Source organism: Furipterus horrens, unplaced genomic scaffold (genome assembly GCF_987537825.1).
Source record: "Furipterus horrens unplaced genomic scaffold, mFurHor1.1.pri manual_scaffold_1, whole genome shotgun sequence".
Classification (NCBI taxonomy): domain Eukaryota; kingdom Metazoa; phylum Chordata; class Mammalia; order Chiroptera; family Furipteridae; genus Furipterus; species Furipterus horrens.
Window position 1 is genome coordinate 209,427,316 of NW_028327171.1, and position 17,155 is coordinate 209,444,470.

Genomic DNA, 17,155 nt, shown 5'->3' on the forward strand with positions numbered 1-17,155 from the left:
AAGGGAACATACGGGCCAAAAAGAATCTTTACACAAACTGGATTACAAAAGCAAACCCTATCTAGAGCCATAAGTAGAATTCTAATTTTTCATCACCCAACGTAACAATACTAATAAAATAGTATGATTGTTATTTACTATTTGTTTAGTGAAAATACTATATTTAGTTGAGGGGAGCAGAATAAAGAAACACAGTCCTCTCATGTCAACCCAATGACATTGAGATCCCGGAGGTATTAGGCAGACTTCAGTTTGTTCTGTTCTTTAAGGTTTGGGTTGGGCAGTGCTAAAGTGAATAACATTAAAAAAAAAAAATCAAAACTTCATTAATATACAAAGCGTTAAATGGGCAGAATGTAAAGTAACCTTCGGTTCAGTAATAAAAAAAATTATGCTAGATTTTAAAGAGAAAAATAAAATTTTAAATCTTAATTCTCTTCTGTAGCCTGATGTCGTGCAAAGGTTTAATCAGCAGACATTATTATTCAAAAATTTCTTGTTAAGGCCCGTTTGAACAGCACCGGGGAGAAGGGTGGGGAGGGTGTGAATTGAAGGCGTCTGAGGTCACAGGGTGCAGTCATTTCCCCGGGGAAAGCTGTGACACTCATCAAGTGAAGACCTTTGCTTTGCACCCTCCGGCCCGTTAAAACACACCCTCTGCTCTGAGCGTGGGCCCCGAATCTGCGGGTCCGACTACGGGAGGATGTATGGACAGGCCGCGAAGAGCTCTTCTGACCGAATCCATTTCGGGCGATCTCTAGGTCCCCTCTCCGTGGCCTTAACGACGCGCACAGACTCCGAGGAATAAAGGAGCGAGGCCATTGGTTCTCATTTCAGCCAAAGAGGCAGGTGCAGCTAGAGGACACGGGGGCGTGCGGGCGTGCGAAATATTTTCATTAGACCTGAGAACGAAATCCTGGAATGTGGTACCGGGAGGGGTCCTGATATCTTCGCTTCGGAGACTTTCCAAACCACAGCAGGTTGCTAAATTGGGGAGGTGGCACCAATGTAGCTCTGCCTGAAGCCAAGGGAAAGGACGTGCGTGAGTCTTGAGGCCTTAATGAATACAATAGGAATTTTTTTGAAGACCCTTCTAAAATAATGGTCTTAATTACATGCATTCCCTCCTGTTACCACAGAGGGGTGCTATTGACTTACTTTATCCCTTCCTCAGAAAATGCTTTCAGTTATTTTCCCTAAAAGTCTTACTAGAGGTTTTTGGCAATTATTTTGGGAACACCAACCAATAATTCAGAATGTTTTGTGTGTTTGGAATGACAGTGGTCTGGTTTACAATTTTCCTAAAACGTACTTGCACTCTTCATAACCATTGTTTAAGAAAATTAAACATGATCCTTTGTTATTACTATCAATCAATAGCAAACTACACTCCCCCCCCCCCCCCCCCCAGGCATTGATAGGAGATATGAGCCTCAAATTACTCTCTTAAGGTATGGTCGCGAGCCTTTTTGGAAAAAGAATTCTGGTATTTCTGAGCAATTAGTCGGAAAGCTCAGTCTCCTTTGGGAGATGACACGCGGTGTCGCAGGGACACTTTGGCACACCTGCAGTGGACCTTCCTCTTACAGTTCCTTGGCAAGGAGGGTGAAATGCCAAAGGAATCTCCAGCCACCTCTGTACTCACTACCTACAGTCCTCCATGGACCTTGATCTTGGACGGAATGACAAAGCAGGTGTTTCTGATGTTGACCTGATCTGACCTTGGGTTGACACGTGGGCTGTGTGGTGAACAGAGGACGCCAGCTGAAGCCACGAAGCTTAGGGTTTTAGTTTTCCCGAGCTGGGTCCAGCCAGAGTATCAGTGAGCAGCTCTCCCTGCTCGGTGCAGAGGGGACGCAAACGTCAACGAAACGCTTCTGTTTTTCCTCCCAAGACTTCCATGAGGAGATCAGTCTCTTGAAGAACGTGTGACCTGAAGAAAGTGTAGGGCGTTGGAAATATATTAGATTGTGGCGTATGGATTTAGGGGTTTAGAAAGCATTCTGACAAGCCTATGTTTAGGAGGGCTATGTTTTCTGGTGTTTGCGAATGAAATGCTCTGAGAAATTAAGAAAAAAAGCTAGTCTGCGAGCTTATTCGTTCCTCTCACAAAAGGTCATTCATTATTCCTTTATCTGGAAGCTCTGGTGCGGAGTGGGGGAGGTTAGCTCATCTGGAATCATTGACAAGGAATATTTGTGTTCTCTTCTGCCCAGCCGGGTTGTACCTGGTGAGCACGCGCAGGGCAGCCGGAGTTATAGTGAGTGATTCCTGGGGGCTCTAGAGGGGACGCAGGTGATCCAGCAGGGACAGGATGGCGAGCTGCCTTCAGTCAAGAAACAGCGTGACCCCGTGACCCGTCATCCATCGCTCTGCTGAATTTTCTCCCTTCTCCATTCGAGACCAGGAAGCCCTCCCTATTTGCCATTAGTCTATAGACGGATGGGAAAAGTCACATCCCCAAATCTGACCCCCTTGCAGGTTCTCCCGGGAGCAGTACATTGAGTGAGAACCGGAAGTTATATATGGTCCCAGTGGGAGGGTCTTGGAGATTTGCCAATGTTTGCCAAGGGCACCGGGCTCACTGGGGCGCAGGGAACCTGAACAAGGGGTGTGATACAGAAGTTTTATTTCTAATCACATATTGATTTTAGGGTAGATTCTGTTCTAGCAAAGTGAGGGACAGAACTCTAGTCTTATGTGTTCAAAGGAGAGAATGATAGGATTCTTAATTTCTGTAGAAAAATGAATGATTACGTATTAGTTTCTGAAAACATTTGGCAAGATAGAGTTCTTTTTACAACCCTCATAGATTACATTAATGACATTCATTACTCTTTGTTTACTGATGATGAAATGACTCCAATTGCTCTTCTCAAAACTTAGAACAAATTAATGGCTTCTATCTTCAGAGGTCAAGCTCTTTCAGACCTTTCTCTAAACTTTCATGGGCAAGAGGCAACCTTTTCTTCAGTTCGTAAGACTTAATTAAAGTGAGTAAATATAAACATAAAGAGCATTTGTTTCTTTTCAGACTATTATATATTTTGAATTGCATGATCAGGTGTGAGATATAAACATGGGGGCCCAGAGTAATCCCAGCAGGAATACAGTGATTTGTGAAACGCGTTGCTCATGACTGTGGTGAGATTGAATGTTAATGTGGAGACGTGCAGAATCTCCGGGTTCAATCCTGGCTCAGTTATCCTCTTGCTGAGTTCCATGGACACATTATTTAACCTCACTGATTCAGGTGCCTTATCTGAAGAATGGTAGTAATTAAGATGAGCTGTAATTATAGTCCTAAGGAGTACAGGATAATGGTAATTTATGATAAAATGGATTTGACAACATCATTGATTTTGTTATCATTTTTCAATCCTCAAAGGACAATGAGTAAATGATTTTATTTCTCTTCCAGCTAAGAAAGAGAAAGATATTAAATATATTTTATGAGAAACTTGGCAAGTATGTTTAGGGAAAAATGTAGCTTACCAAGTGTGGACATAATTACAAATTGCTTTTGGAGGCATGTTCTCATTTTTAAGGAATGCTTTAAAAAAGCAAATACTTTATTTCAGGAGAAAAGTGGAAAAGAAAATATGAAAAACACTATATTCTGAAATCATGGTCTTAGAAAAAATAAAACCAACTAGTAAGTGAGATGTTTTACACTAATTATAATATATGATACAGCCCTGGCTGGTGTGGTTCCGTAGATTGAACACTGGCCTGTGAACCAAAGGTTGCTGGTTCAATTCCCAGGCAGGGCATGTTCCTGGGTTGTGGGCCAGGTCCCCAGTTGGGGGCCATGAGAGAGGCAACCACACATTGATGTTTCTCTCCCTCTCTTTCTCCCCAACTTCCCTGTCTCTAAAAATAAATAAATACAATCATATATATATATATATATAACAGAAAGTGCCTTGGTGTTTTTTGCAATTTTGTCTATAATGTTCATTAGAACATTTGATAATTATATTGAATTAAAGGAATTCTAATTAGCATATAATGGAACTTAAAACTACTTATTGCAAAACATTGCTTATACATTTTCTTTTTCAGAGTTGAGTTTCTAAAGGTTTTAATTTCTTTTTTAGATCTATTTTGTTACTGACTTATTTCTTTCTTCTAAATCGAGAGAATCCTTTGGTGTGTAGGGAGATGACAGATCACAGAGTCAATCAGCCTTGACTTTGAACTTCCTGTTCTTCACCACGCAGCTCCAGGCCCTCAGTCTCCTCACCTATAATGTAGACACATTCATAGCTGTTTTCAGTGAATATGGACAGCGACACAGATGAGATGACCTGTAAGGCAGTTGGCACAGTATTTAAAATACTGGGATGTCCAGTGACCTGTTGGCTCTTTCCCTTGTTGTATAACCACCCCCCCCCGCCCTCCACGGAGGGTTTGGATTCCTCAGTACAACCGCTCATGCGCTTCGGTGATTCCAATCATAGTGCTAACGGAGAACTCTCAAAGTTGTTTTCATGAAGTTTGACGAAAGAAGTTTTTTTTTTATTAATTAAAGATATGTTGGGCAGGGAACAAAGTGTTGCTCAAGCTTAGAACTATGAAACACCAGTTCTCTCAAGGCCCCGCCTTGTAGAATGCAAGAGTGTGGAGCTGATTAAGGCTTTATCACTCCAGCAAGGCAGGTTTGCCGTTCATTTTCAGAGTCTCTCTTAGTGTCGCTGCCAGTTGGGGCATCGCCCCCTGCTTTATTCTACCAACAATGATTTGCAGTTTTCTAGAGTTCTAGTGAATATTTTTCTCAAGAGCTTCATTTTTTTAATTCAAGGAATTTTATGGTCAAGATAAAAATTTAAATAACAGAGGTCCTGTCTTTTATTTATATAACTTTACTATAAGTATATGTTTCATTGGACCCCACATCATCATATTTTTATAGAGACTAGTATTTTAATTTTATAAAGTGAAAAGCTGAAGCGGTTCATAACTTCCCCAATGCCCCTCCAACGTAGTTCTGTTCCCTGAAAACTGCAAATGGACTATTTTGACTGTAACAAGCAGAGTGTGTTTTGTGGTTCTGAACCCACACATTCATTTAAAAATGATATAGAGAGGTCATCTCTCCATATGACATTTCTATAATTTGATACGTATACCTCAATAGAAGTCTCTTTAAGAATAAGATGTGAATTATTGGAAAAGAGAACTCTAAGCCGTCTGAATAGAACAGAAGCCTTGTTTTCTCTGTTGAGCACAGAACACCGAAGGCAGGACCTGCTTCTCCCAGCAATGGTTAGATGAGCCTGCGGCCCTCTGTATTTTGCTGCTTGGAGGGGTATCTTCTTCAGCAGCAAGTGAGAGGCAGGAGGGAAGAAGGAGAGATCAAAGACATCAAGGCAGCGAGGAAAGGGCCTATGTGTTGAACTCTTGACTCAGTTGATTGTACATTGATTTTGGGTTTCTCAAAGTGTACATTTTTTCCCCGCCTTTCCATACTGACCTCATGAAGATTTGAATAAATTTAGCTGAAGAAAAAAAGTCCGACTTCTTTTGAGGAAATTCAGTTATAACAGGAGTACGATTGATTTATGATCACCCTTACCAGAATTATTTTGACCCCCGGGGGTATGTGCTGGGTTTGAGGATGGACGAAAGGCCTCAAGCTGTAGGTAAATGTAGCTCCTCTCAGAATCCCAGAATGGAAGGACCTTCATTTCGATGGGGCAGTTGTATACAGGGAGACAGCTGCCTGGGAGGTATTGGAAATGAGTCCTTTCCCACTTTGATGGAATCCACAGGACAGAGCATATTTTTCTATTATATGAGAAGTTGCATTACCAGTGAAATGAGAAATGGCAAGTGGCACTTTCCCTCAGAGTGAATGACAATGAGGATCGGGTTGAACTGGAAAAACGAGCCTACTTATGCCAAAGAAACTCAGCTCCAGACCGTTGTTGGCCCACATTACTCTGCTTTTTCAAGAAAAGTCCAAATGTAGGTGCCCTTGCCCCCTCTTCCTCCCTCCTCCACTTCCCTCTCTCTCTCTCTCAATGTATAACTTGGTGGGTGTTTTTCACAATGGCTCAGAATTTTAAGTACTGCGCACTTTACACAAAGTACAGCTGTGAGCCAGATGCAACTCTGTGTCTCACAGTTGTGCCTTCTGGTCTTTTCTAACATGAGGTCCAACGAGTGAAATGACTTGCCTAGAACTAGTAAACAGCACCGCTGACTTCAGAAAGGAACCACTGTGAAGGCCGGTGTGTTTCTTGTTCTGTAATAAAGTTATGTTCGTACAGCGCAATGCATTCTAGTGGAGAGAAAAAAAACAAACCATGTGTTTGATGTACTTTCCCGGCTCTACTCAAAGTTATAAGAACTAAAGGAGATTGGGAGCTATTCCAGAGATTATTATTAAAGTTTATTTCTTGAGGACTAGCACATTCTGCTTTCCTATAAACTGCCTTCTCTTCTGGTAGGTAAAACAAATACTCACCGAGATGTGTCTCTCCCTAGTTTTTCTGTGGTCAAGCTCATATGCACTATTAAAACCAACATTTTGTAATAAAATTAAACTTGAAATTAAATTAATGTTAATGTAAGTGATTAACAGAATACGCTGAGTGGAAAACATCAATACATGTGTCGTAATTGAATTTTATCATGTAATGCTGTTTGCTCCTTCAGGGAATGTCTCTTTAAGACATTCTACTTATAAACTCCTTGCTCATTTAAAAACATAAATTAATTCTGAAACCTGCTCAGAGGTTTTTTATCTTTCTTTATTACAAACAATTAGCTTAATCAATTAACAGCCGAAATTGTATCTGTAGTCATTAGGTTTAATTGCTGAGAAATGTGTCATGTCTTCTTTATTGGGAGAAAAGTATCACACTTTTTCTATAGCCTTTTTATTTTCCAGGGGCAAACATTTCATAATCATAAATTACTAAAATCCAAATCAAGAATGTATACATATATACATGGAATTATTTTTAAGATTATACATGGTCTTGACTATGAAGATAGACATAGTATTTTTAATATTTGGACAGCTTTCTTCTGAAAATCCTCATGCTGTGTTTTGATATATGAATGTCGCATGCCATCTCATGTGTCATTTATGCTTATATCAGATGCTCGTCATGACTTTATACAAATTTTAAAGCAATACTTTAAGACAGTACTTGAGAGTTATATCACAAATTAACTGTTTCTCATGCAATACTGTCATTGCATTTTTCTGTATCTTTATACAGAAGAAGCCACTGCATGCATGGATAAAGATGCAAGCACCAGGTCCCTCCCTCCTGGATGGATGATGTATGATTGGGTAGAGAGGTTCAATCCTAGTCCTTCCCCAGAGAACACGTGCTAAATCACATACAATTGCCAATTTGCATTTGCTGATACAAAGTTAGCATGCTATTTTGACGATTTGCTTTTGCATTTAGTCATCCTCTTGCTGTATGCAAACGTGATGCATTTTAAATGTTTAAAACCTTTATTTTTTTAGAGGAAATTTGATTTTTCTCCAGAATTCTCGTACCGCAGGAGTTTGTAAAACAATGGTTTGAGGCAGCGCACATCTTTCATGGTGGTACAGAAGCACTCAGGGCCTGTTCCCCTTAGACAGCCTTTCTCTTGGGCTTTTCCTCCGAGTGCAACTCATTAAAATCAGCTAACACTTGTGTGACCTAGTTAAGGGACACTAAAACCTCACCATACTTGTGCCTGTACTTGGAGAAGCACAGATATGTGTGGGTATCACTGTCCTGTTCGCTACCGTGAAACTGCAGAATTGTTATACTGATATTTCATTAAAGAAAGGTTAAAAATCTCTTTTGAAGGCTATCTGGTAGCCTACCACATGCACAAACACATGCACACACAAACACATTTTAGCAAACTCCCAAGGGAAGCTGAATGCATATTAAGGGTTAGGGGGCATCCGTTTGCCATGTCACCTGAGTCCAAGGGCTAAGGATTCCAAGACTCCAGAATTCGAATGATTTGAATCCTTGAGACCGCCAAGGACTCAAAGACCTCTAAGTCTGAGGGCGGAGTTTCCAGCTGCAGAACACCCAGCTTGTGGCGTCCGCGAACTGAGGACCGAGTTTGAGGCTAGATGCCTCCTGGGTTAATGAATCCCAGGAAATATATCTTTTTAAATCTTGTACAAGTTAGAATAATTGTCGGGTTCAATGAAGCCAAAGAGAAATCGAAGCATTCATTAAATGAAAAAATTTGAAGGTTCATTTCCTGAAAACACTCAAGAGCTTTACACTTCTAGTCTCCCATTTGTTTATTTTTTCATTCATTTCATGAATGTCTACATCCTTCCATTGTGCTAACGGCTAAGGAAGTGAGGATTAACAACAGAGCCCCATCTTCAAAAAACTTAATAATCTACAGAGGGTAGAGGAGTTACATATGGTCCGTGTACTTTGTAATTAATGCTAAATTATTACAGTCCTCTCAACAAACACAAGTTCTTGTTATTCTCATTTTACAGATAAAGAAACAAGGTGTCAGGAAGGTTAAGTGACTTATCCCAGATCAGACAACTAATAGGCGGTCAAACCAGTTCATGTTACCCATTGTATCCACCTCTGCTGTCTCCTAAGGAATAAGAAAATAAAACATCCACACAAAAATAGGCTTGTTGTTATATAAGAGGGATGCACAGTGTATTGGAGGAGCTTGGGATCGGCTCTAATTGTCTCTGCTCAGCACAGAAGTTAAAACCAACTTCTGGCTTTGAAGGTGACTTGTGCCCCGGGGCTTGAGTTAAGTGTCTTCCTCCTTTTGCAGAAAGCAAAAATGAGCAAGCTATGTAAACGTGTAACTCTCTTTTGTCTTTATATCCATGCAATTGTAAGACCTACTAACTTATTTTTAAACCTGTTTTGAGTGAATTTTACATAACTGATCGTGTAAGCCAGCACAGATGTATAAAAACAGATAACTTATGTGGCTTAAAATAGCCTCACATCATGATTTTCATTATGTGTCTGGTAACTGATCAGAGGTGGTGCACTGAGGGGGACCTTCAGATGCAGAAAAAGAAAGGAGAGAGGGTATGTGTACTCAGGATGTTGCATTCAGATGCAACTCCGCAACCAGGGCATGGTTCTCCTGTCATCAATAAGTCTATATCTCAAAGCTAAATTTAAACATGTGAAATGAACACTGCAATTTCAGTACATGCCTCAGATGTACTCTTGTCTCAAAATTATTTCATAAAACATAGGTTCTCAGTGACATTTCTGGTAAATGAGAAAGGATTACAAGATTAATTAGAGGAAAAAAAAACAATCCAATAAAAAGATCAGACTTAAAGATGGAAAAAAAATAATGCAAAAAGCTATGGTACAAGCAAAAGCTATACCAACAGTGTGCTATTATTTCAAACAATATCATAAATGTCTAAAAGTTAGGGGCATTTCATACATACTTTTTCTCATAATATCTGAGGCATGCAGAAAAGTAAATAGTTATTTACAACATCACAAAAGTGAAACTAAAGCCAGAAAATCAAATGTGCAGACACTTGTGTTATCTGTTCTAACAGCTTAGTTCTGACCTTTAGAGAAAAGGGGAAAAAAATCTTTCTGTCCAATCATCTTCCTGGTCTTGAATTTATACTTTCAAAAGTTCAATAAGTGGTGCTTATAATAATTATAAAATCACATAGATTGTTTGACTGGACTTTTTAAATGTTTGCCATATGAAACACTATGATATTGGGTCACCTCTACATGGTTTCAAAATATCACATATTATATAACTGATACAGAGAGCATACCTTACTCATTCAAACCAAAAGATGTTTCTTCTGTGTAATGATCAAATAATATGGATTTGATCACTTGTTATTTGACAACTAACTAATAGAACGATTTTGTTTGTGAATTTGCTGACCAGCCAATGATAAGCCTTCCATCTCCATGGTATGTCAATTTCAAAAGGATTCTTGAGAGCCCAGGTTGCTGTCTATATTATGTAAAGCTGACCTCTTCTTTCCAAAATATAGTTAGAAAAGAAAAAAAAATAATTCACAAAAGTTATGTCACAAAACAATTGAGATTTTAATGTCACTTAACTAACTTTCCATTACGCCATGTTGCTTCCATCTAAAGAATGAAGGATACAGTTACATCTTCTTTGGAAAGAATTGATTCTTGTCATGTGATTTATATATATATATATTTGACTTAAAATAGTTATAAATTTACAAAAAGATTTCAAAGTATGGACCGAGGGTTCCTGCATACCCCGCACCCAGCTTCCACTATTGTTAACATGCTACATTACCATGATGTATTTGTGACAACCAGCACATCAATACTGATACACCTTTGTTAAAGCCCATAGCACTTTATTTGGACGTCCTTAGTTTTTAACTAGTCTTTCTCAAGAGACCGCATTAATTGATTTTAGTCATCATGTCACCTTTCCTTCTCTAGACTAGGACGGCTTACCCAACTTTGCATATTTTGCATGACCTCAGCAATTTTGAGGATTACTGGACTAATAATTTGTAGACTATTTTTCCATTTGGGTTTGTTTGGTGTTTTTCTCATAGTTATAAGGGAGTTTTGGTTTGGGGGAGGAAGTCCACAGAGGTGACCTGCTTTTCTCATCACATCGTAATTAGGGTGCACGTGCTCAATGTCACTTGTCACTGTTAATCACCATGTTTCTCTGCTATAAAGGCCCTCTGCTCCCCCTTTCCATACTCTGCCCTTTGAAAAGAAGTCAGTGTCTGCAGCCTGTCCTTAAGGGGCATAGATTTATTTTTTACCTCCTTAAAGAGGACCTTCACTTGATTTTATGGACTTATTAGTTAAGAATATTGCCTCTGATGAATCATGTCAATATGAAAATCTTGTCCAAGCGATGCGTGTTCATATCAATTGAACAATTGTTTACAATTTGCTCTCAATGTATGTTTACTTGCCTGTATATATTTTTAAATCCTTCATGGTGTATATAATAAACACATTTGGATTAAATACAAAGAAACAAGGCCACTAGATCAAATAGCTCAACTAGAAGAGTTTAGTTACTGGACTTAGTTTTAAATTAGTTGTAAATCTAAACCCAGAGTTTCTTTAACTCCAGGATGAAGTGGAATGGGATTGTACAGCTTAATTTAAGCTGGATATGAAGAATTTGATAATAAAAGAAAAAAAAGTAAAGTATGAAATCTTTCACGGGTAACCTTTTTAGTACCCTTCATATCATTGCTAAACATGCTATTTATTTGGTCAAAACTAATGAATTCAAGAATAACATTTATTGCCAGAATGAAATATAATTTGTAGACACATTTTAGAGGAGGGAGTTTGGCCATATAAATGACCATAGTAAGAACATTGGAGTTCAATGTAGAGGAATTAAAAAGAATGTGCCCCTCCAGAAAACAATATTTAAAAACCTGTGCTATTTGAAAGTAAATACGGGAAGCAGATTTATCTTCCCTCAAACTAATCACATTAGTTATCCATTCATTTCATTGTAATATAGTAGTAATTTTTGTGGGTATTTTAAATGAGAAAAAATGTTTGATAGCAGATTTAACATGAGAAGATTCTTTCTCAGATTTGACAGACTTGTAAAAATATTTAAAATTTAAAACATTTACCTAGCTATTTTCTAAAAACCTGTATTTAAAACGTCTTACAATATCTAGCTGTCTTTCATGTTTTGGGCTGTGCTTTCTCATAGAACTGGTACTGGCATCTGGCTACCAAAAGAGGGTAGTTAGTTTAATATTACAAGGTAATTCTGAAAAAAATGGGTTGCTTTTCATCAATTAATATTTTAAAACATTATATTAATCACATGGATATGTAAGTTTTCTAAAATAAAAATGTAAATAAGATGAAAAACCATACTTTATAAATTTAGTCTTAAGCTTCTCTTCTTTAGGCTTTTAAAGAATGGATTATTCTTAACAAATTGATGTGCTTATATATCATTAAGTTCTGGATAGAAAATACATGCTGAATATAGATAGTGTGATACGGTTATGCATATATCAAATGTAATGACAACTATCAGATATACTGGTGATGCTGCTGTCAAAGTTAATCCAGTAAAATTATTTTGTAGTCATGTATAATAATTCACAACCTAAAATATTTTAAAAAATTAAGTAATAAGTGATTCAATTTTTGTTTGAACCAGTGCATACTATGCAAATATTGAATTAATGCTGTAAATATCTTATCTGGAGAGTTTGGAGAGTTTTTTAAGAGGCAACAAAAGGTGTTAACGTTGGTGGCTTCTATTCATGCATAAAATCTTTATCGAGAGCTTAATGACTGTTCAGCATGTTGGGGATGCTGAGATGGGAGAGATTTGGGGCCTGACCTCTGAAAATTGGGTGCTAACAGTTCAGTTTATAACAATTTATAGTCATAATAAATTATGCTTTTATTTCCACCAAATTAGAGCTACTGTATCTTTATTGGATAGATGATTATTTTATAAAATATTACAAATCTTTTGAAAAATTTACAAGCTGCTTTGGCAATTTCTTTTTGGGACAAAAACCTGTTGGTTATAATAACTCAACAAACACCCAGAATGGCATTTGAAAAGGTGAACATTCATGGACAAGGTCCTGCGCTGGGGGCCACAGGAAACCACAAGACAGAACCCAGCTTGTCCTTTCAAGCAATTTTATATCAAGTTATGCACCTACAAGAACTTTAAGAGTATCATTTTGGGGACTCCAAGTTTTTTCATTTTGTTTTGTTTGATAAGCACTTTTTATTGGCTCATAAAGCCATAAAGATATTTGCATTTTTAGTAACATCTGGAAACAGTAGTACATACAATAGCTATTATTTTAATTTCTAAATCGTATTCAGGAGATGGAGCATGCTGTTGTAGAAAGAATATTCATTTCCCAGTCAAACACATCTGAGATTGATATGTCTACGTCATAGCTAATAAGCTGTGACCTTGATCTAGTGCCTTAGATTTTCTCACTTGTAGTATGTAGATGAACCCTAACTCTCAGTGTATCTGACAGGGTTTACTGTAACACACATAAAGCTCTTTGCACATGCTTGGCAGAAAGCAGGTGTGAAAATCTACTAGGTATTTGTCAGTATTAGAATAATAATTCTTGGGCACTTCCTTACTGTTTTTAACAATGACTACTCTCATTAGCCAAGTTAATCCTTGAAGCTACTTCTGAACTTGAGATATTATCAGTTCAGTCATTCTGACAGAGAAGCCATGAAGTGAAGAGACCAGGGGGCATTAGACATGTCCAGGACTGGGATCCTTGTATTTTAGCTCTAGGTCCTGCCCTCTCCACAGAGGATTAGGAATTGTGAGAATTGAATAAAGCCTGGTTCACACCAAAACCTTTGTGCTTGGCTTTAGCAAAGAAGTAATTTCCTGTAGTCTTAATGTCCTCATCTGCACATTGAGAACATTGTACTAATTTATTTTCTTCATCCTTTTCTGTCCTGCGTACATTGAGGGTCAGTGTAGTGTCAAAGGCGTGGATGTTGAGGATCAACTCTCTTGGGCTCAAATCCTAACTCTGCCACTCATTGCCTCTATAACCTTAGCCAAGTTACCAAATCTCTTTGTCTCGTTTGACTCACCATTGTGGGTTAATAAACAATTAAGTAGAAACTTTTCCATCCTGGGTTCATGACTCACTCACAACACTGTCCTTGTGTGACGGGCTCAACCACTAGCTCCGTTCTAAAAATTAGTTATGGGTGGACATGGCCCCATATACCCAGGAGCGGTGTCCATCTATCCAACAGATGTAGCCCTGGCTGGTGTGATACAGGGGGTTTGGCGCTGTCTTGCAAAGCGAAAGGTCACCAGGTTAGGACGCATGCCTGGGTTTGGGCCAGGTTTCTGGTTGGGGGCATGTGAGAGGCAGCCGATGGGTGTTTTTCTCACACATTGATGTTTTCTCTCCCTCTCTTTCTCCCTCCATTTCCCTCTCCCTAAAAATAAATAAATAAAATCCTTTAAAAAAATGTATGTGCCTCACTATATAGTCAGCATTGGATCCTCTCCTGGTCTCCAGTTGACCTGATGAATCTGCTTCTCTAAAGTTCCAGAACTAACCAGGATCTGTGTTAGTATGACTGCAGAGGCCAGTGAGTCTACCTTCGACATTTGCTGAGGCCCCGGAAAATATCTTTGCAGAAGAATTATTTAAGCATTCAAATTCCAAGCATTAGATGCACATTGAAAGTCATTTTAGAAAAAGGACTAAAAGTCTTAATTCTATATGCTATTTATAAGTCAGAACAAAGGAGGGATGGGGACATATGTAGCAGTGTCAACAATAAAAATAGAGTTAAAAAAGAAAATAAAATCCCAAGTTTTATTTCAAGAATGAAAATGTTCATTAAAATCTTTAAAACACATCACATTCATATCAGATGTCACTAATAAAGTAATTTCAGTACTTCAGCTTAGACACGTTGGTATCTACAAGACAGTGAAGTCAACATAAACATAATAGGTAAATATTTAACAAATTGCTTAAAAGGATAAAAAAAATGTTTTATTTCCATATTGTGGACTTTGACATTGTACTGTAAAAATATTCATGCCTTAATTATTGTTGAATAATATCCCAATGTTTACTCATTTAAGCAGAAATTTTATTTATAGTTTCCATACTTTAATTTTGCTTTGTCAAACAGCTGACGTTTTTTGAAAGAACTATTAGCACAGTGCAAAAAGATATATACATAAATAAAGCCTGCTTTCATTCCATTCTTTTCTTCTGTATTCATTCTTTCTTTTTTGCTAGGTGGCATGCATGCAGTGGTTTCATGGAGACCATACAATGCTTGAGATGATTGAGAAAAAGCGTTGCTTATGCAAAGAAATAAAGGCTAGACAGAAAACGGAAAAGGGCCTTTGCAAACAGGATAGCATGCCTATCCTGCCCAGCTGGAAGAAGAATGCAGGCGCGAAGAAATACAGCCCTCCACCCTATTCTAAACAGCAAACGGTGTTCTGGGATACCGCCATATGACCATGGGCAGGATGGTGTGAGTTCCACGTGACTTAACATGAAGAGGGAGGTCGACTCGGTCCTGTGCTAAGGAACTGTGACATATCTTCTCTGTTGCAGTGGAATGCCAGCACTTCCCTGGAGAACCCATGGGGAGCTGTGCCTACTCATGGCAAATTCAAGAGAAAATCAATATTTCCTTGTAATTAAGGCACACTTATTTATCACGGATTATTTTGAATCCAGAAGAGATTAAGATGTAAATATTTTACTAGCTTATGGGTGACACCTGAGATAATACACATTATACGTATATAAATGACAGAAATATCAAGAGTTTTACTATATGATATAATTTCTGTATTAACTGGTTTGTTATCTCTTTTATATATGTAATCCCTTGATGCCTTTTGTTATTAATTTTTGCAGTTAAAATATTCTTTCTGTCCACATTTTTCTTCTGTATAACAGCTCACAGCTATAAATCATGTTCGATCACATAATATATGATCTGGTGCTAGTCAAGTTCAAGTTGAATATCATATTCATTAAGAACACCTCTTGCTTTGTAGGTCTTTAAGAGTTTGACGGGACATGAATGCAAGTGTGTTGCTTAATGTGGCTGTCCACGTTCCGCCGACACCAACATTTTTGCTACTTTGGCTTTATAAGAATTTCTCTTTAATACCATCTTGATGTTAAGCAAATGGTTAGTCACACTCCATAGAAAATTATTAGGATATATTTGGACATCCCAGTAGAAAACATTTCTTCCAGGCATGACTTTAGGGACGTGCATCCTTGCATCATTGATCTGACTGGAGGAGACCAGGGTTCACTGTGACAAGGGAAAGAACAAGCAATGAAAAGCTAAGTGGCACGATTACTTTCCAGAAAGCGGGACCTGTGGCATTACTGCCACTGCAGTCGCTACTTCTAAGTCGCTTTCCATGTGTCTGTCTGTTTTCCCCAGAAAATGAGGAACAAGCACTCGACCAGATGCATTTATACCTTTCAGTACATTAAATGCCAATCTTCCTCAAAATTTAGTCTAGTAATGAAATTGTATTTTTTGTTAATTTTTTCAGACTAGTTATTAGACATTTTCTGAGTCGTAATCTTCTGTGCATGATCATCATACCCATTCTTACTGATTATGACACCATGACCAAAGAGGTATGACCACTTGTTTATTTCACTTTGTTTCATGGAAGAAACAGGCAATGCAGGGGGTCAGGGACGGGGTGGAGTCAATTTTATGTGGTGGTGAAATTTACATTAAACAAATCATATATATCTTTTAAGAATAGCTTGTTAGTTGAATATAAATATTGTCACAAAAGAGTAAAAAGGAAACTATCACATATATTTTGTATATTTAAATTACTATTTATGCTTCCTAAAATTGACAGTATGTGGCTCTTCTTTAAAAATCAATTGAGTAATATATTTCTGAGAGAAAAGGTATGTGTTTGAAGTTATTGTCAGTGGTTTTCCTTGTAAGCGTTTTGACAGCAATAGTACAGTGTTGCTCAATAAAAACCAAATATAACAGGAGTTAGAGAATTTTTGTAACCTATATTGCTAAAAACCTAGTAATGTTTTATCAACAATAGTTCCTTTCAAGGCTTTGAAATCTTATAAGATAATTTTTTAATATTTTATAATTAATGTATATTTTGATGTCCAATTAGAATTCTGAAAAAAATATAAGGAAAAAGTTAAGTGGGAACATGTGTATCTGCTGTGTGTGTGAGTGCATGCGTGAATGAGGACTCAGTGGGAGAACTGTATACATAAAATGCTTTCTAGAGTTTTCGGTGTTGCTTGTACAATTGAGGTGGTAAAAAAAGTGCAGAATCACAAATACGGAAAATTACAGAGGGTTCTTAAGGAACTTGAATAGGTCCTGTTGCCATGTTCCACCAGTTCTGAAACTCAACAATCCATGGGACACAAATATGAGTGAAAAAAAAATGTTGAGAGAAAATCAGAATTAAAATAAAATTAGTTTATGACCCAAGCTGTTATTCTGATTTAAGTTATTATGACCAAGCATACTCAAATCAATCAATCAGGTGTAAGACATCAATTCCAGCATCTTTTTGATGATCTTGGTCCATGTACATAACCAGGCTCTGTAGAGTAATAATTGGATAA

The 17,155-nt window shown here is 37.8% G+C and overlaps 1 protein-coding gene across 1 annotated transcript in view; it reads left to right on the plus strand.

The window, feature by feature from the left end:
• The window catches only part of NYAP2 (neuronal tyrosine-phosphorylated phosphoinositide-3-kinase adaptor 2), a 212,275-nt gene extending 197,259 nt beyond the window's left edge, over positions 1 to 15,016 (plus strand). Inside the window, exon 6 of the mRNA XM_090269185.1 lies at positions 14,789 to 15,016. Within this exon, the coding sequence (XP_090125311.1) occupies positions 14,789 to 15,016 (228 nt within the window). The remainder of the gene's footprint in view (positions 1 to 14,788) is intronic.
• Positions 15,017 to 17,155: the final 2,139 nt, after the last annotated feature.